A 21,766-nucleotide genomic window follows, 5' to 3' on the forward strand; every position below is an offset into this window, starting at 1 on the left:
AATCTTCGCTTCTATGTTATTTTTTTAAAGGAGAACAAATTGACATCATTCCTTGAAATTTTTGCAGAATTTTCTTCGCACAGAGAAGAAAAATTACGGCAGTTTTAAAGAATTGCCGCTGAGTATTTTTTCTTTTAAAAAATAAGGTATGACAGGGAGTCTGCAATGTCGCGAACCAAGTTTTGTGATTGCTAACTTACAGCGTCGATATGCAAACTGCAACAATTATTCAATAATTTGTTTGGAAAATTTGAAACTTCACTGATGATTTTTGCTTCAAAATTTAAAAAATAAAATTGTATTGTTTCTTAGCCTAAGCCCATAGCAGAGATTTTGAAAAATTCCATTGTGAAATTTCATTTGACAAAGATATTTGCATCTCTGAATGGACCCCTAACAATTTGAAGACAATATTAAGGACACATCAAGTAAGGAACAAACCTTAGATGAAGACTCAGGTACACAGTAATAATCTAAAAGTGCATCGATGCCACAAACATCATTCAAATATCGTGCGAATTCTTTGATAACTCGAACATGGCCTGCATAGTTCCCATTGTAAACTATAAGCATTCGTGGAGGCGCTTTCTCAAGAACTGCAAATAAAAAAAGAAGAACATTACAGAATATGTAGCTTATGACATTCCATATCCATCTCAAAGTCGTTCCCTCTTCACTGTTTCAAGGTATCATCATTAATATTATGATATATTAATAATTTAATTAATAGAATATACCGAGTTATATAGAGGCACTATTAAAAATATGAGGAATTTTTTTACGAGGTATAGCCATCATTAAATGTATAGCACTAACTGACACCCTGAGAAAATTTAATGTTGGCTAAACCTAGAAATAAAATTTATCATTAAATCTTAGCCAATGACAAACTTTCGTTTAAAAATATAATGCACCTATTAATTTTCCAACATCATCCCTTTCATTTCTTATTCTTTTATTTTTTTTATTCTTATTTTGGCATAACTGCAAACAATTCTTTTATAAGGATACAGAAAATGCAATATCTTCGGATAACAGGTCATTTTTGAAGAAATAGAGAACATTTGGAGCGTTCAATTTTTCCTCATACATATCTCTACTTTATGAACAAAATTTTAGTGCTTTGTTGAATATCTACTTGGAAAAAAAATAGAAAAATTCAAATTATCTCCATGCCTTGTTAGAAAAACTTGAAGAATTTTTCCCAGCATTCCACAAAAAGTGGAAAAAAAAATTCTGAGCCCTTCCTTCTGATATTGTCAGGAAAAAAATTGCTTATTTTGAGGACTTGCTGAAAACACAATTTCACAATACTCCAAAACCTGCGACATTTGATGCGAGAATTGAATGTTCCTAAAACTTCTGGGGGAAAAATCTGTGGAGTAGGATGAACAGCAAAATACAAAAGATTGAATGTCATTACTTGAATTTTCTAGTTTTCCTAAATCTAGGGTTTTTTTTTTCTTTAGTTCTTTTTTTTTATCCCAACTACAGAGGATCATGGTACACTGTGTCCAACTCAGTGAGGGCATGGCTGTACTCAGAAAATCCGAGCTTGGTAGCATCTGCCATGGTTGTTGATGGAACTCCTATTGGCTGATCAGGCTGCCATTGAGCCTTGCGGAAAAAATTAGATGAGTATCATGAGATTTAGTTCAGGAGTACGGTCCAACTTCAGGAGGAACAACAGCAGATGCAAGTTGCTTTAGCTCCAAGAGCTTACTTACTTACAATTAATAACTTCAGAACACAAAGCAAAATGTACATACCTTCGGGATGGATTTGTTTTCTCCAGAGTAAAAATATGGTGACTAGAATTGGAATTAGGACCACAACTCCAACAATAGCGATCAGAAGGGGTGGATTAGGGTTTGATGAAACTGAAACAAACAAGCTTTGATGATCACAACGATACTTCTGAAGTGTAAGGTACTAAAAGTTTAAAGGGATCAATAAGTCTTTGTAGGAAGGCTACGCGCAGAGGTGCAAAGAGATCCGAAATGGCGACCATTTACTGCGATCCAAAGTTTTTTCCTTACAGTCATAATGCCAACTTTCTTCACAGTTATACTTCCAATTTTCCTCACAGCCTCATGACTAAAATGGTTCCCGCTTACAATAATGTGTATGTGCGCCAACAACCAAAGGCATTTAGAAATTAACTCATGGACCCCCAATTGAAGTCAAGACTTTCATTATGAATGGACTTCTTTTATTCTTAATCCATCTCATCATAGTTTTGACGGTACTTGACATGAAATTTTTTTAGGAAATCAACAAGAGGGTAAATGAAAAAGAAGAAGCAAAAAAATTTGTTCCCCCGGATTCGAACAGGAATTTTGGCTAGTTACAATTATTGGCATGCTCTCTCTCTCTCTCTCTCTCTCTCTCTCCCCCTCCCTCTCTGTGGTGAGGATAACAAAAACATTAGAAAATATCTTCAATTTTCTCACCGACGAAAAATTTCGGAGATGTCGATACAAAGCACTTTTTGAGGTGTTCCCCACATCGACCATGATTCAATGAAACAGTGAAGTGATAGATGCCAGGTTTGTAACGAGCATTATACTGGAGGACAATTTCACCGTTCTTTACATCTGTGGCAGGAATGGTGAAAGAAGAAGCAGTCCATGAACTGCTACCCCAATTGCGATGCACGTCAATGATGTAGCTCTTGATTTTTAAATGACTGGGTGCTTCTTGAACATGTAACGTCACAAGAGGAAGAGCACTGATATCGAGGTACATGAAGACTTCCCATTCTGTGGCATTCGTTCGCTCGATATCTAGATCATAGAGGAATAAAATAAGTATGAATACATTTAAAAAAGGAACCACAGAGTATGATAAAAACATTCATTAATGATAGAGTCCGAGTAACTAGTAATTCCTCTGAGTAATGGGCAAAATTTTCTGTTTAATGAGAATTGAGAAAACTTTCTACATTAACTATTAACTATTTATTACTCTTCAGGATTGCTGCACAATGCACAGATTCAGATGTTCTGTGATTATTCCTGTACTAGAAACGAGTTTTGAGGAACACCTCCCTTTGATCAAACAGAAAAAAGTGAGCAAATCATCTGTGCTACTTCTTGACAAATATCTTCGAAGAGCCTTCCTTGCTTCGAAGTGAAATTTATGAGGACCATTAATGGGATAGGCTGTTTTGATGAAGGTTCCTCACATAAGGAACTGTTAACTAGAACTGCTCCCGACTCATTGAGCCAAAATATCGACCTGACATGATAGGAAATATTTTTTAAATCATCACCATAATCTATCAGATATTGTTCAGATTATAGAGATAAATAATGCAAATTAGAGCCTTGTTAGCTAGATTTTTCTTTAAGTTCTGATTTAATTTTTGATTTTTTTGGAATTCAGCACACTACAGAGGAAAAAGTCAAAAGACGAAATTTACGATTTTCATTTGGTCAAAGACTTGGAAAGATTTCTCTGAATTCTCTTTTATTAATATGATGCATGACAAAATGCTTGACATGAATAATCACGTTTCATTTACGATGGTATCTTTAGTGGGTATGTTCCACTATATATCGTAGACACTTCTCCGCCTCTCAAGGGATGATTCACTTTTCCAATAAGTACTGGCCCAAAATGGAATTGATTGAAATAGACAGGCGACAGAATTTTTCCTCTGTGTCCTATCATGTGTAGCAAGTCACATCTGTTCCTCCTTCTGTCTTACAAAGAGTAAACCCAAAGATTTTTTCCTGGAGTTTTCCTCATAAATTTGTAATAATAAAGGCGGCTTTTGGTGATGTGAGGTAGTTTTTAGTGAGAAAAACCATGAACTTATAGCCAAGCAGTAAAACAGTATGTGTGAATTTTGACTTGTCTAGTGATCTGTTCTGTAACCGCCGCTACCTACCCACTGAATTCTTTTATTTGTACACCTGATTGAACACATGAAAGCTGTTTTTTAATGTACGACAGCAGCATCTCAGAGGCAACATTAAATTTTTTCTGCCAGTCTGTTACACAACCATTCTCATAGTAGGCTACACTTGCAGAGAATAGCCTAGTTTTTTTAATTTAATTTCTTCATGATATTTTGGAAACTGTACTTTTCAAATGTGACATGACATTTATTCCAATTTTTATGCAGAATCGAACAGCAACACTGATGAAAAATATGAAAAATGTCTCTAAGTCAGTGATAGAAGAGAGAGATAGTAAGAGAGGAGAGAGAAACTCAACACATTAAATTTACATGCTATCAATAAAATCTGACAAATTTAATATGAAACAGAAAGTTAAGTAAGATCATAGTGTCGTTATCCACTTTTGCTTCCATCATTCAAACTACAGACAATGACAAAATTGTCTCAAAGAGTACATTTTTAAGAGACAAAGTGATTATTTTGGACTAACAGCAAATAATCATATGTATCTCACAAACTATGATACTTCTACCCTGGTCAGGATTTCTCACTTCATTTATTATTAATGCTTTTTACAGCAAGACAGTGTTTTGAAGGGCAGAAATTTCTTTAATACAATCTTTGCAGTCATCACAGGTAAAATGAAATACTTTTTAAAGATGACTTCCTGACTAAAATGGACTCAACTAATAGTTCAGATTGTAGAAGCAAAAGTGAATTATAACCTAAAAAAAATTAAAGTAATCGACTGAAAGATTCTTAGGTAGTGTCTAAAACATTAAAAAGATATACATTCGAGACGACTGAAAACAGAGTGTATAGTCAAAAACAAACTTCAAGCACACAAGACAAAATTTTAACGAAAGAGACGGAAGAATAACGACTCTAAACACAATTGACATAATCCAAAACACAAGACTATACAAGTCAAGTTGACCATAGAGTCAATTTTTCAAGACACAGTTGTGCAGTGAGCTAGCAGGCGATATCTGTGGCTTGAAGGTGCGTTAGAAAGAAACATTGATGTTGTGTTGTGAAATTCAATTTGTTCCATTGAAATATGGAAGAAGATTCTACGATAAATATACCACTAACACCTTTGTTTTGTCAATGCTGGAAAATTTCAAATAACATTAAATCACGTTTACAGAAAACACTGAGTGAGACATTCAAAACACCGTTTACGGAAGAAAAGTGCAAAAAAATCCTTAAAACTTAAATCAGTAGATTGTACAGACACATCTCCACAGATGACGGAGCAATAACATTAAATGTACAAAAAGTGTGATGTGAGCTGAGCAAAAACCTATTAAGGGTGACATGATGCTGTAAAAATGGCTAAACTTAGAGAAGACTTGTGAATTGTGAAACGAAAAAAAAATCCCACATTGGTGTAGGTTTTCCAAAATTTCCTCTCTTACTTTACTTTTAAGGAGGAATCCCAAGTTTCGTTATTGTATGATATTTTTCAAGGATATTTTTAGGTAGCCAAAGGAGATTCACAGACTGAAAATTATTAACTTTTCCCACATAATGATACTGTGATGGGAAGTTTCCATTGTTCAAACTAAAATACAGACCTTCCTAGATTCACAATCAATAAATCAATTGACGATGTTGTAAATTCCTACATGTTTATCATTTTTTTCATTTCAGAGATACTTCCTGTAAAATATAAAGAATTTACACAATTTTTCATTGCTTTGAAGAGAAAATTAACCTTCGAAGAAAAATTTCACTTGAATTTATTTTTCCTCGAAAATAAAGTGGGGGCTAAAATTTTGACTTGCGCATTTTTAAAGTTTTTCCCTTGAAAACGGAGTTGTTTCATTTTGATCCTTGGATGAGATAATAAGGTTAAATTAAAAAAAAATCTGTGACTATAGACTTTAACATACAAAAACTTATCAGTTTCAATGAATATGGACAAAAAGAGCAACTAAGTAATACATTAATCACATATCTAATCAAAGAATATCATAAACTTGAATTTGGACTATCCACTAATTTGCAAAATCCCAATTCCTGACTTTCAAACCAACTTTAAGCGAATGTTTAAAAATTAATGAGATCATCATATTACAGTTTCTATATTTCTTACACTAGGCTGAAACTGAACTTTTAAACATAGGTTGTAATGTCATCCAACCTGTGTCAAACCTGCCAACCTAGCTTTTCACTGACAATTCACTATCATTTACATTACTCAAACGATTAATTCATTTTTTCTTTTCATTTATTTCATCATTTGTCTCTGATACTCCACCTTGCTTCTACATCTCTACGGCTTCACTTCTCTTTCCTTTTTCCCTGATCTTCTACAGGTATAAAATAAACCATTAACCAATTTTTTTCTTCATTAAAACGTAGACACAGATCAATTTTGAACTACGTAGAAAAGAAATGAAGAATTAAGGAGGATAAGTATTTTTTGAAACAAAAATTATATAGATAGAACAGAACGGTAGAGAGCTACAGTAAAAATGCCAGAAATATAGAAAATTATTGACTAAAACTACACATTTTCATTTTCCTACTTGCATTATACAAAGTGTTAGAACTGGGCTTTCGCAAAATTCTTAGGGTGAGCTCAACAAACAAAGAGGGTGCAGTGTTTTTGTTAGATTGTTTTCTCTCAACATGAAAAAGATTCAAAAGCACAAGTAAAAGCACCTGAGTACTTGCCTTTATGCCAATGGTGCTCATTTTTAAAGCATCAACGGTGCAAAGTTTTCTTGAAGTTGATTTTACAAAAACCAACGGCACCATCGTGTACTGGGGAAAACTTCACAATGGGGGAGGATGGTCAAGATTTGAGGTAAGTGAAACACAGATATGCTCTTCCCCTATTAAAGCGTTCAAAATCGATGGAACGCTCAGTCGCGTTGGTTTCATTTCAGCCTTGGCGGGGAAGCCCAGCCGGAAGAGCGGACCAATAAAAATCGAATATTGCAGAATTGGAGCATGCCTTTCAGTTGCTAGAGAAGAGTGGGACCAATAATAATTGAATACGGCAGATTTTTGACCCGGTTTCAAACTTTCTACAAAGAATGAAGAAAACTAACGTTTCTGAGCGTTTACTCGACTTTGGGTGGTTTGTATCAGAGGAGCATACCATCTTTTCACTTTCCATGGTCAAAATGCATGGTATATGTATGAGCTTTATTACAAAGGAAGGAATAGCAACTTTGTTCTGTTCAACTTGCTTAAGTGCTACAGCTTAGAGGGGCGGGTTTTTCACGAGCAAGGGTGGTATAAGGAGCCACCATTTTAATTTAAACATGGGGTGCTAGGAAACTCAACTTGCTTCAGATGATTGGTCTGAATACCTAAATCCTAAAAATTTTGAGAATTCTCAATCCCAGCACATATAAATTTACAAGAAATGTACATAGAATAGTTGAAACTAAAGTCAGGATGAGATGGGTCACCTTAAAGAAAAACCAAGTTGCCATCATCTGCTAGGCACAATCTCATCCGATACCTCGGCTAATTTAGTCCTCAAATCTTCAGTTCATTCTATGTGCGACGAAAACCCCTCACGAAAAAAGCAATTCCAGTTTTTACTTTTTGAATAAAAAAAAAGAAGACCCATAAATTTTAAAAAAGACACTTCCAAAGAACAAAAATGCAAAACAGACAGAAGTCAAAGATATCCAAACCATATCCAACTCAATACCCAGCTGTTGAATCAATTTGCAAAAATCTCACAAATACGTTGGTGAAAAAATAATTATGCTAAGCGTTATTAAACAGATAGCAGAATAGAAAGCCCCACACTGAACAAAATTAATCATTACACATCTAGAGCACAATGATGGAGGGAGGAGCCAAGCAGCTAACCTCTCCGAGTGTTTGTCCTGGCAAAATACTTAACAAGTAAAGCACCACGATCAAAAAGCTTGGCATGATTCTTTCTGCTGTGCATAACCAAAAAAAGTACGGGCAAAAAAAGGGAAGATGGGAAAGGTGCGTTAGAAACACAAAATGACCATCTTCATATTACTGTCACTCGGTATGTCTACGTTTACATTTAGTAATGTTCAATTCCCCAAGTACATCGCATGGAACGCTTCATGAAACAGAGCACTATTGATGGTTCCTGCAACATTTTCTGTACCTTGTTTCTTGTTGGGTAATTTTTCACAGCTTGGAGTACTTAAAACTCTAAAGCTGTCATATTTGTTCAGCAACCTCTTGTAAAATTGACTCTTGAACTCTCTACACCTGAATGCGCCCTAATACCGCAGTGTCATCTCCATTATCAGTGGTATGAGAAATTTAATCGCATAAAAAGGTTTATACTTCCAAGAATACACTGCAAAAATGCAATACTGCTGACTTTGATGGTCGAATAAATCTTATAATAAACACCTGAAATATCTTTAATCATTTGCCAGAACTAATTCTGTCAAAGCAATTCAGAAAATGTTTAAAATATTCTTCACTTTTTTCTATTTTACTGAATAGTAGCTTTGTTTGCGTGCAAATAAATGACAACTGAACAAAAAGCAAATAGTAGAGAAAAAAATTGATCGATAATTTGTTCAAAACCCGAGTGAAAAGTAAAATCAACTGGTTTTGATATTGACTCTTGACAGAAGTAGTTTTGACCACTGAATCAATTTTTTATAATTGATTGTTTAGACTCTAACATTTGAGTACTCCTATTATATACAAATGTAAAAGATGAGAACAACTTACCAATTCTTTCAGCTAAGGGTACTTGGAAAACATATTTAGCAGCAAAAGGGAAATCAGAGGCTTCATCTAGGAAGGCAGCATAGCGAAATTGATAAGAGGTGCCCTCGTATCGTTCCATGGACCATAGGCAGTCAAAAAATAATGTATTATTCAACTCCACTTTCTTTGACAAGCTAAATTCACGGCACATTGATGCATTCGATTCATTTGAAATAGGTTTAAACCACATTTTCAAACCTGAAAATAAGCAGGTTTTATGTTAAGTACAACATTAACTGCTTGCCACAAAAAGAAAAGATGTAATTTGTGTGACCACACTGCAACAACAAGGCTTTGAGCACTTCTTGTGAAAAAAAGAGTTTAAAAACTTTCAACTACAAGGTACCAAAATAAAGTATGTAAGTAAAAAAAATGAAATAAAAATAAAGATATGAATTGATTGGGCTCTGATCAAGCGCACACCTCTCCTGAATAGACTGCTAATTGTTAGCTTTAATGTAATTCTTCCGATAAGGTATATTAATATTTTGCAAAATCTTGAATTCCTACTTTAGCTTAAGGAAAAAAATATGTGCTTATCCAAGCAAAAATAATTATTTCTAGCATCCATCAAGAAAACTGTCAAAGGACGACGGACCGGTCTTATGGGAAAAGTGGGCCCGGTTAAATCGGCTGGCGTTTTGATATGTTGTAGGTCTTCACCCACTGATCAAAAGTGTCAATGGGCATGTCTCCCTATCTCGAAGTTTTACCCCCCATTTTGGGGGTCAAAGTTGCCAATTCGGCGTATAATTGGCAGTTTTTACACCCGGGTTTATTGGTCGCCTATGAGATTCTTTGATGGTTTCTTGAGTCTTTTGTATCCTCTGAATAGGCTAGAGACCATCCGAACTCAAAAACTGACAATTTTGCCTTATGGGGAAGGGGGGGGGGGGTGTTCACGCCACCGATTTCAGAGTCGGCGAGCCGCATTAAACCGATTCTTTCGCCATGTTTTGGAGAATTTTTTATGCAAATGATTGCGACTGCATCTTGAAAGGTCGACTAAGATGCAGCTCAGAATATATCCCCGGGCGGTAGGGAGGGGGGGAGGGTGCGACCGAACTCGAGCAGCGTAACTGGCTTGCGCGGGTCGGGTCAAACCGATGCTTCTATTATGTTTTAGAGAACTTTTTTGCAAATGACTCAGGCTGCATCTTGAAAGGTCGACTAAAATGCAGCTCAGAATATACCCCCGGGCGGTAGGGAGGGGGGGGGGGGGTGCGACCGAACTCGAGCAGCGTAACTGGCTTGCGCGGGTCGGGTCAAACCGATGCTTCTATTATGTTTTAGAGAACTTTTTTGCAAATGACTCAGGCTGCATCTTGAAAGGTCGACTAAGATGCAGCTCAGAATATACCCCCGGGCGGTAGGGAGGGGGGGAGGGGTGCGACCGAACTCGAGCAGCGTAACTGGCTTGCGCGGGTCGGGTCAAACCGATGCTTCAATTATGTTTTAGAGAACTTTTTTGCAAATGACTCAGGCTGCTTCTTGAAAGGTCTACTAAGATGCAGCTCAAAATATACCGAAAACTGGGCCGAAAAGCCGACCGAACTCGGGCAGCGAAACTAGCTCTCGCGAGTTGCATCAAACCGATGATTTTGTCATGTTTTGGAGTGTTTTTTCTATCCCAATGAAACAGACTGCATTTCGAAGTGTCGACTGAGATGGAGCACGGAATATGCTGTATGAGAAAGGAGGCTTCTCAACCCGCGCCCTCCTTTGGAAAAGGATCTCTCAGCATAGGTCAGTGTGGCACTGACACTAGTATAGTGGCATTTTTTACCACCACCATCACTCATACATAATTCCGAGGGTCGTTTTAGCTGACACGCATTTCCGACTGAGCCCAATATTTCTATGGGCGAAAGCTAATGGTGCAGATGATTCCTACGGCTGAGACTATATAACGTCGGTTGATTTCAGAAATATCTTATCTAGGTGATTTTTTAAATGAAATCGCACATTATTATCGAGCATTAAACAGTTTTGTAGAATGTCAAGAAAGGCAAGGAAGAAAGCAAAGCATTTGCAAAAAGGCAATATATGCAATGCAATCAGTTCTGAAGGTATTTGACGAGTTCTGGGTTTTTCATTCTTTCTACTGGAGCTCCATAAGTAATGTATCAAATCCTGGAAGCTCTCAGTGCAGAAAGTGAGGCGAGCTCGCTGAGATTTTTTTACGTAATCAGAAAATCTAAGAAAAAAACACGGTCATGTACTTCTTCTTTTTAATTTTTTTTCTTTTCAAAAGCAAATAACCCCTCCCCTCGTCGAGATTCTGAAATGCATCAGGATATGCTGAAAATTGAATGATGCGTTAAATGGTATGAAGTTTTAATCGTCCTAGCCACGTTAAAAAGTGTCACTCTACTACTTTGATGCAACTCGCGAGAGTTGCATCAAACCGATCAACTCAATCTCATCAACCAATCAACTCATCAACCGATCAACAATCAAGCTCGGGCAACTTTCCTGCCCGTGTTCGGTCGGCTTTTCGGCCCAATTTTCGCCTCCCCCCGGGGGGGGGGGGGAGGGGAGGTATATTTTGAGCTGTATCTTAGTAGACCTTTCAAGAAGCAGCCTGAGTCATTTGCAAAAAAGTTCTCTAAAACATAATAGAAGCATCGGTTTGACCCGACCCGCGCAAGCCAGTTACGCTGCTCGAGTTCGGTCGCACCCTCCCCCCCTCCCTACCGCCCGGGGGTATATTCTGAGCTGCATCTTAGTCGACCTTTCAAGATGCAGTCGCAATCATTTGCATAAAAAATTCTCCAAAACATGGCGAAAGAATCGGTTTAATGCGGCTCGCCGACTCTGAAATCGGTGGCGTGAACACCCCCCCCCCCCTTCCCCATAAGGCAAAATTGTCAGTTTTTGAGTTCGGATGGTCTCTAGCCTATTCAGAGGATACAAAAGACTCAAGAAACCATCAAAGAATCTCATAGGCGACCAATAAACCCGGGTGTAAAAACTGCCAATTATACGCCGAATTGGCAACTTTGACCCCCAAAATGGGGGGTAAAACTTCGAGATAGGGAGACATGCCCATTGACACTTTTGATCAGTGGGTGAAGACCTACAACATATCAAAACGCCAGCCGATTTAACCGGGCCCACTTTTCCCATAAGACCGGTCCGTCGTCCTTTTTCACTGAAAAAATATATAATGCCAGTAATGTTTCAGGCAATGCATACTATAGGGTAATTAAACAAATTAACAAACTTAATTGAATTTTTCCAAGGGTTTTCCCCTCTTTCCGGTTGGTTGTGACGTTTCTCTCCCTCTCTACTTGAAAACTTGAATAAGTTCCTTATTTTCATAATTAAGAATATGGATATCTATCTACTCTTTCAAAGCCTCTGTTACCATTAGGCACTGTGCAACATCTAAACAATGTTTACCAATGAGTAAACTATACTTACGATTCCACTTCATTTCTTGAAAGGAGATATTAAAGGCAGTTATTCTTGTGTAGCCCTCTACATAGAGATACGTCGATAGGCGCATCTCTGTTGCGTGCCCGAGGAAGTCCCCTTCAGTTACAAGATCATTGCAGTCTAAACATAGAGAAATCAAAAAAATGTGTTAGAATTAAACTTGCAATGCATGCAAGGGAGCCTTCAAACTTTGAGTTATATTGTTCGACTTTCCCAAATTTTCCTAAGTCCTGAACTTTCTGAATCAATATCGCCAACATGTACATGAATTTTACCTAGTTTCAATAAGATTGCAGTATTAACCTAGAGGTCCTCATTTTTTCTTCATATTGGCATACGTAAGAAGAAAAAGGAAACCACTAAAACTAATTTTGATGAAGAATTTTCCAAAATAAATCCGCTTGAACGTTCGTAGAAAAAAGAAGAAAATAAAAACCCTTGAAAGAAAAAAAAAAAAAGGAGAGATAAAAGTCAATAAGTCTCATACGTATAATTCACAGACATTTCCCTACATTATCCGAGAATTTTGGGAAATTCTTTCCCTTTTTTTCCCACGTTACCCGGCCATGTGGAAACTCTGCGCTGACTCTAAGGTTTGTCAAAGTTTCCGCGATTGACATTACTGTGAAAATGAATAGGGAGTACGCCCCCTAACCGCTTCGCACTTGTACTCCCCGAATCGCTTGGGCGTTATGCGATACGCGTTACACGTCTGATTTTATATTGTATAGTATAGTATGATTTGATGAATATTACTTAAAAACTGTTTAATCTGGGTGTTTCCTGAGAAATTTTAAAAAACTAGTGACCATTTTGTAAAATAAATAAAAATCGCACGTCAATTTTTCCCCTTAACTCCATTTGAGAGCGCAATATATGTATGATTTAAGATGATGCATTTAATTGAATTATGAGGCATGCCCACTGTTAATTCATCTATTCTAAAAAACACAATAGTCCCTCTAGTCCATTCAAGTGTCACTTTTTCCGGTCAATTCTGTAGGAGAAGGGGCGGTTGGGAAGTATTTTACTGCTCGACCTTTCGAAGGAGAAAAGTTGTCATGGTTGTGGTGCTATTAGGACGTTAAGTTTTAGGCCCCGTCTAAATAATATTGAGGTACCAAGGAAACCGTCAAGATCAAATTTCTTAAACGGGGCGTTTTCATCAAATTTCAAAGCATTCAAGCCTGGCAAAATGTTTCTGATATTTTTCGTAAGAAACAGCGAATATTAGAGAGCACTCATTACATAAAAATTGTCGACGTTTCCGAGGAGACAGCAGCGCGCGCACGAAAAGGGGTGAGCGGGATATACTGCTCCATTGTGTGAAATGGTACTCCTTTCGCCGACTTCCAACTGTCAGATCTATTTGTTGTTTTGATACGCAAGCACGCAAGCAAGTGGAAAGTGCCACATACAGCTGCCTTGCGTGACACGAAATAAATAAATCACGCTCTTATTTTTTACGGAAAAAAGTAAACTTTATCAATTTTCGATCGTCCAATTCGGAACGATTTCGGCGAGTTCATAGGTAACCTATGATTATTGTTAATTTACAATAATTTGATTTGAGGAATTATTCCTTGATTATTACCTTTCCAGTGGGCTGAGCATTGAAATTGATAGACTATGCTATAGAAAAATATTCAAAAGAGAAAATGGAGCAATTCTACTGGTTGAAATAGCTGGTTGTCATAGACTAAGGGAGACAATTATGAACTAACTACAGGGTCTCTCGTGGGTCGTCGTAGCTAACCCACTACGTGCCTCCATTGTCTATTACCATCACCTGCTTCCACCAATGGCATCGTTCCGTTGTCCCTCTGTCTTTTCTGTTTTTCCCTTTGTCTATCAATTTCAATAATTAGCCAGCAGGGGTGAAGAAATTTCCAAGCCTTCTCCCACATTCAACCGACTACCCTCATTGTTTACCGAAGTTGAAGCACTGAATGCAGAGAGTCAACCTCTCGGTTGCAATATCCTAGAGTCTCTGCCAGGCCCGCCACATCTTATCTCGGCCCTGGTACTAGTTTTAAGGCCTGGGCTCCCAGCACAGAGGGGGTCCGTAGGCCTCCCCCGGGAAATTTTTAAAATTTTAAGTCCACTTGGACGCATTGTGAAGCTCCCACGACGGAATTTTTCATCAGTTTCTACAGAATAATAGGCCTTTTTTTTTCACTTTTAGCACAAAATACTTTCGGATTGTTGCATTCAAAACACCTGGAAATTTTTTTCGGGGGGGGGGGGGGATGGGATGGCAGATGATACTATTTTAAATTCTAGAGGGGTTCAGCCCCCCTTATCTAAGATAGATATCTTTAAAGAAGTAAGAAAAATTCTAGAGTGCCTCAGCGTGTTTTTGAAAATTTATTCACCTTTTGCGATATTTTTAGGGTAAATTTTTCACTTTTCCTTACGAGACAAGGGTTACATGTGAATTCGTATTGGTTTGTCACCAGTGGCACGGGCCCCTCCAGGGCCCGGGCCCCGGAACCAGGGACCCAGTATCCCCCGCCCCCCTTGTGGCGGGCCTGCATGCACGCTGGGCTTGTCGATTTCCTTTGTCATTTTTGCAGTGGTGAATGCATAGCTGAAGTGCGCTCCAGCTAGAATTGTATTCAGCAAATGGGTGGTTTTTATACGAGGATTAAAAATAAACAAGTGGTTCGGAATAAAACAAAAGAATATGAACTATGCAAAACGATAATCCGGGTATCGGAACTTGGCTGATTTGAAAACGCCTTCGAATGCGGCGTGATACCTCACGCATTCCGGAGAGTTCAAATAGTTGTATCATTGCGCCTTACAAATGCGACGGAAGATTAAAATTGAAATAGGCTTCATGCACGCTGGCCTTTTCGATTTTCGTTAACATTTTTGCAGTCATGAACGCGCTTAAGTGCGCTTCAGCTAGAATTGTATATAGCAAATGGGTAATTTTTATAGGAGATTTTTAATTAAACAAGTGGTTATAAATGGAAACAAAATAATATGAACTATGCAAAACGATTATTCCGATAACGGAACTTATTGGCTATTTTGAAAACGCCTTCAAATGCGGCGTGATACTTCACGCATTCCGGAGAGTTCAAATAGTTGTATCATTGCGCCGTAAGAATATGACGGAAAATTACAATGGAAAGAGGCTCCATGCATGCTGGGCTTATCGACTTCCTTTGTCATTTTTGCAGTGGTGAATGCATAGCTGAAGTGCGATCCGGCTAGAATTGTACTTAGCAACTGTGTGCTTTCTATACGACGATTAAAAAAAAAAAAAAGGTAGTATGGAATATATCAAAAGAATATGAACTATGCAAAACGATAATCCGGGTATCGGAACTTGGCTGATTTCAAAACGCCTTCAAATGCGGCGTGATACCTCACGCATTCCGGAGAGTTCAAATAGTTGTATCATTGCGCCGTAAGAATATGACGGAAAATTACAATGGAAATAGGCTCCATGCACGCTGGGCTTATCGACTTCCTTTGACATCTTTGCAGTGGTGAATGCATAGCTGAAGTGCGATCCGGCTAGAATTGTAATTAGCAAATGGTTGGTTTTTATACGAGGATTAAAAATAAACAAGTGGTTCGGAATAAAACAAAAGAATATGAACTATGCAAAACGATATTCCAGGTATCGGAACTTGGCTAATTTGAAAACGCCTTCAAATGCGGCGTGATACCTCACGCATTCCGGAGAGTTCAAATAGTTGTATCGTTGCGCCGTAAGAATACGACGGAAGATTAAAATGGAAATAGGCTTCATTCTCTGCCTATGTTTCATCCAATAGGATCAAAGTAAACGTGTAGAATTCATTAAACCTTTTATATCCTATCCTTGGTAATTTTACAATGTTCTAAACGATAAAAGTGAGAAAATTCACCCAATGTTCCTTCCTAACAATCTAAAAATTGAAATTCTATAACAACGCTACCAAGAGGTGTTCTTTCTGCACCTAACGTTTCAATTTATGACCAGTTTTCCCTAAAGACTATACCAAAACAACTATCCAAAATAGTGAACTTTTTTACAGCTAGGACGTCGTAAAAACGAAAATTTTGAAGAAGGAAAAAAAATTGTCACCCTCTTATTCCTGGGGCTTTCAAATTTTTTCCATTTTCACGAAAACAAAAAATCCGGAATAAAAATGCAGATTCGTGCCCATTCAACGCTAAAACTTTATTCCTTTACTCATCATAAGTTACTGACGACGGGAAAAATATGATTTCCAAAAGAAATAATTCACGACGTACTAAAGAGCTGGCCGATGAGGGTATAAGTAAACTTTTCGCAAAGACCGGTCGAGTCGGATCATGGCAACACGCAAGAAAGTTAGCGAAGTGCTCGGAAGCCCCGCGATTTAGTTGCATTCAAACGCTAACCAACGATGGATATCGATTATGCGTTCGTGGTTATTCCAACGAGCACCAACATCGATATAACGGACGGTACCTCTCATTGTCAGCTACGTTAGCTGACGGATTACAAATGGATTGCATTTTGCAAAAAGGAACCAAGAGAATTCAGGTGTTGCTAGGATTGTGCAACTAACATTCTTCAAAAAAAATTACTGAAATCGTGCAAAAAAGTAAATTCACAAAGGTAATTTTCGTCTTGAATCCATAGTTTATCGGGGGTAGAGATAAAACCCGTTTAGATTATCAGTTTTTATTTGCAACATGAAACAAGTAGCACAATCTTAGCGACATTGGAAAGCTCTTGGTTCCTTTTTTTGCAAAATGCAATCCAAATATTCCAAACACCGCGACCATACTTGCCCACCGATACAGGGTGTCTAGTTTTTTACTTTCTCGCTCCCTTAGGGTAGAGAGGAAGTATTCTCATCCTCCAAGAAAAAAAAGAAAAAAAAGTTGAAATTTCATCATTTCTAGTTTCATTTTGGGAAATCCTGATTTTTTTACTGCTAAATCCTTAGTTCAACATTTTTCCAAATCCTGATTTTTTGAGGAAAAACATTTGGCAAATGTCACTTCACAAAAATAGCTCGTAAAAAATTCCACTCGGACGAGGGACTTTTCGCAAATCCTGAGTTGACGACAGATTTCTCCACAAATCCTGATGAAATCAGGATTAAATCCTGATTGACCTCTAAAGGCCTACATTCACACGGCGATTAATCGCCGCGAATGAAAGACGAAAGTCAATGGGGAGCCTTGATTTCGATTCATTGACGTCGATATGTCGAAATCAAGGCTCTCCATTGGCTTCCGTCTTTCACTCGCGGCGATTAATCGCCGTGTGTATCTAGGCCTCAATCCTGATAAAAAGCCGGGAAATCCTGATGCTAGACACCCTGGATAAGCTTATTCATTTGAATCCATTGACATAAATGAACTAAATGAATATTTTAAATATCTTCACATAAAAAGTTACGTAGCTTCACACTTTACGCTCACTGGGAAAAAAACACATTGAATCTAGAGTCCAGACTCTTAAAAACATCGACAAGAAAAAATACTTTTGATTCCATCAGATTTAAGCTTAAATCAAGAACCAAGCCTCTTAATTTGAGCGGATTTCCTTTTGGTTTAAGCTTGGATCTGAGTGAATCAAGAGTCCTTTTTCATGTCAATGTTTTCAAGAGTCTGGACTCTAGATCCAATGTGTTTTTTTTCCAGTGCTCAATACAGGTTTGGTTTTTTTGGTTTGAACTACTGGACAATCGATAGTTTGACATTGTATCGAATGACGTGGTCACTAAATCATGCAGTCTCCGGGCAGCAGGGACAAAAGCGGAGCGAAAGCCCTGGGCTTGACCAAACTGTTGCTTTGTCAACGGTGAGCACTTAAGCAAGTATCGATCGACGTCTATCGTTTTTATGGCGCGTCCGGCTTCACGGTCTGCTCCGTTTAATCCGCTGCTCATTTGGACGTGTTTACGCCAAACGGAACGATCTGCATTATGACGTGAGCCCTATTATGCATATATTCTCATGGGTCGCAGGGCTCAAGTCTTAGTGCGCATAGATCCGTTTGGCAGAAATACGTTCATTTGATTAATGTCCCTTCGACCCTTCATCAAATTCTGCTCGTGGAATGGCAGACAGACTCTAAATAGGGGCAGATGCCTACAGCTCCCTCCTCTCCGCCACCTTCTCGCTTCGCTTTTTCCACGAGGAAATTTTAAATAAATCTAGTCATTTGCGGTTGATGCTGCGTGTGTACTGTACTGCCGTGTTAAGGAAAAACGCCGTATGAGCCTTCAGGCGTTGTCAAATCTCCCTCCATAAATCACGAATTTCCGGGAAAATTTTTAAATATTTTTCCGCGAATTTTTCGGAGGGTTCGCTCATAATTTGCACTGGAAAAAAAACACATTGTATCTAGAGCCCAGACTCTTAAAAACATCGACAAGAAAAAGTACTCTTGATTCAATCAGAATCTAGCTTAAATCAAGAACCAAACCTCTTAATTTAACCGGATTTCGTTTTAATTCAAGCAAAAATCTGATTGAATCGAGAGTATTTTTTCTTGTCAATGTTTTCAAGAGTCTGGACTCTAGATCTAATGTGTTTTTTTTCCAGTGTACTCTAAAGTGTCTGCAAATTTTAAGGAAAAATACTCATAAAGTTCTTCAAAAATAAATATTTCCTAAGAGGCAATTTGGCAACGTTCGAACGCTCATACGGCGTTTTTCCTTAGCACGGCAGTGTAGCAATTAGTCATAGATCAGTCGATTGCGAAATAGGTTGGAACTGTGAGACTGTTCGTGACCCTCGATGCATGATGCAATTTTGTACAACTTTTCAAGAAAGTTTACATACTAAATCGACTCGTTGACAAGGAAAGGGATACCGTCGTTCTGCAATCGGGGAAAAAAGGTTTATGCGCGAAAAAGTTTAATGACTGCGACTCTGGTAACCTAGAATGATATCGGGTACTTGCATTCCCGTCCTACGCTGAGAGGCGATTGGCCAATCAAAAAATTGGCCTCCGGCCAATTTATGCGCGGCGCTTCGCGCCGCGTACCGGCGCTACGCGCCGGCATTTGGGGGGCTTCGCCCCCCCCCCTCCGCTTAGCGGATTGGTGCGGGGACCGCACGGGACTTTCTCGCTCGAGCCGGCGCTTCGCGCCGGCATAGACACTTTTGCTGGAATATTTAGAAAAATACTGCCAATTTTACAAAATCATAAAGTTTGATTGGAATTTTGATCACAGGATAATAGTTATGAAATTTTTATTCAAACCACTGAACTTTATTGTAAATGTCTTCGCGATATGTGATGAATTCATATATTCGGCCTCGACTTGTTGATTTTATGAGGCATCTTCAATTAAATATGTAATTGATTAACAAAGTCTCCTGTCAAAGATGGCGATCCGTAAAAATCTTAGCTTTTCTACGATTCATTAGGATCCATTAGATTCATTGACATCATACTTCAGATACGATTTTATATTATAATCTCTCCTTAAGCACGGTCAAAAGCCATCAAATATCTACTTGAATGGGTAGAATGACTATTCGATGTTCAAATAGTCTTAAATCTAAACGGTTTTCGCTTAGCATCTCCCAAATTTTAAATTTGGCGGGCGAATCTACCTGCTGGAAGGTTCACCACACGCCCGCCAGGAGCGCCATCTCCTTACCGCGTATCCCTGTAATTCAAAGCGAAAACAATAGAGAGCGCTGAGAGCGCCATCTCCTTCAACCAAACCTCGGGTTCTAACAATTTATAACCTCCTTTATTAAGTAACAAGCATTAAATCAGTCATATTTGTGCCGTATTATTATATTGTATTTGTGCTTAGTACCTCGTAAAAAGGAACCGCGAAAGATGGAATCTGCCGGGATTCTAAATTCATTAACAACAAACATATTAGTATTTAATAAAGATGTAAGTGTCAGTTCTTGCGTCAGCTTGAAGACTAATAGTAACTATATATTGTAAGTACTTACCTACCTAATTAGTTGTCTAATTTTGCTTGGTGTATACCTACGGAGTAATTTTGGAAATAGTATATGATGCATTATATAATGCATTTGAATTCCTAGGTTTCACCTGACTCAAAGCGTTTGCTGCTATTATCTAGAAGCGTTCCGACTCATTTATCAGAGAATTGAGCGTTTCCTATCGGCCCCTCTGCAATTATGAGATTAGTCCAAGAATCCTTTAGGAACTTAAATTAATGACTCAGATGGTGCTTTTGAGCCAACTTTCAAAGAATTAAAGGCATTATTTCAAAATCTACAGTCCATGAGCTCTCCGTGTGACCGAAGTGCTCTCCTCGCTATATGACGCGTAACCCTTCAATTTTTAGTTTAGTCCAAAGACCTCATAGGAACTTACATTATTGAACCAGGTGGTGCTCTTATGCCAACTTTCGAAGAAATGAAAGGCATTTTTCTTCAAATTTACAGTCTTTGAAAATGAGTTGTTTGTGTGATGTCGCGGAGCAAAGTGCCGTACTTTTGGGCCTCGTAATCCCTTGAATTTTGAGATTAGTCCAAAGATCTTTTAGGAACTTAAATTAATGACCCAGGTGATGTGCTTGATGCCCACTTTTAAAGAATTAAAGGCATTTTTCAAAATTTACGGTCCCTCAAAATGAGCTTTCCGTGTGATTTTGCTGAAAATGGACCTTTAACCCAATTGGACCCTAGCCCCCCCAAATTTTAGCGTACCCCAAAATCGTTGGACGTGCATAAGGAGACCATAAATATGGTGTTCTGTGAGAATTTTGAATGAAATCGAACAGATAGATTCTGAGATATCGCTGTAGACAGATTTGGGGGACGTCGGACGGACGGACACACATTTTTTCAAGTATGGTTATTTTGACTCCTGGGACCTTAAAACGTCTAGAAATGATGAAATTTCAACTTTTTTTTTTTTTTTTTCTTGGAGGATGACAATACTTCCTCTCTACCCTAGGGGAAAAAATGGACTATCCACGGAATGCATTCTGAGTTTCCCGTGTATTACGAATGATTGGAGCTGGATAGTCCATTTTCTGATTGGTCCCGCGATTTGAAGCGAGCGAAAACACGTCCACGGCGAATTATTAGACAAATTTCTGCAGTGGATATCTCGAAAATGCACCAAGATAATTTGCCGGAACTTTGAAACTCCGAAGATCAGATCAACAAAATGCTGATAAAATCAATAAAACGAAAAAAAAACTGACTACAATTCTGCCGTGCAACGCAAAAACGCCGTTTTAAATTTTTTGGAAACAATGTATCATAGCAGAAAAACTTGTGTACTTGGGACAATGTTTTTACAGAATTCTTTCGCAAATACTATCAAGAACTTAACCTAAAAATTTGAGGTGCGTGGGTAAAACTTATGAAGTGTTAAGTTTCAAAAAACGCGGGAAAATCTTGATGGATTTACGGCGTTTCTGCTTAGCACGGCAGAATTTAAGACTGACATGCAGCAACGGTATTGCCTATTTAAGTGGATACGCGTAATTTTGAACGATTTGGACGAGCGGATAGTCCATGATTGGACTACATTTTGCAATTTGGAACTACAAATTCTGGCTCTTCTGAAAAAACACTTAAGTGCATAGGGAAACTAATGGCACATACGTCGTTTTTAAACCGGGCTAGAATTTATCGTTCCAAATTGCAAAATGTAGTCCAATTAACGATGCAAATACCCTGTTTTATTCCAGGTTCCCCTATTAGTGCGACAAAGGTGG

General features: G+C 38.1%; 1 protein-coding gene across 1 annotated transcript in view; it reads right to left on the reverse strand.

Annotated features, from left to right (window-relative positions):
* The window catches only part of LOC109035059 (uncharacterized), a 44,280-nt gene that overhangs the window by 7,670 nt on the left and 14,844 nt on the right, over positions 1-21,766 (reverse strand). The window contains exons 3-7 of the mRNA XM_019048533.2: positions 12,078-12,212; positions 8,613-8,849; positions 2,454-2,786; positions 1,770-1,880; positions 442-596 (exon numbers count right to left, since the gene is read on the reverse strand). Of these exons, the coding sequence (XP_018904078.2) occupies positions 442-596; positions 1,770-1,880; positions 2,454-2,786; positions 8,613-8,849; positions 12,078-12,212 (971 nt within the window). The remainder of the gene's footprint in view (positions 1-441; positions 597-1,769; positions 1,881-2,453; positions 2,787-8,612; positions 8,850-12,077; positions 12,213-21,766) is intronic.

The sequence above is a fragment of the Bemisia tabaci genome, chromosome 3, assembly GCF_918797505.1.
Source record: "Bemisia tabaci chromosome 3, PGI_BMITA_v3".
NCBI lineage: Eukaryota > Metazoa > Arthropoda > Insecta > Hemiptera > Aleyrodidae > Bemisia > Bemisia tabaci.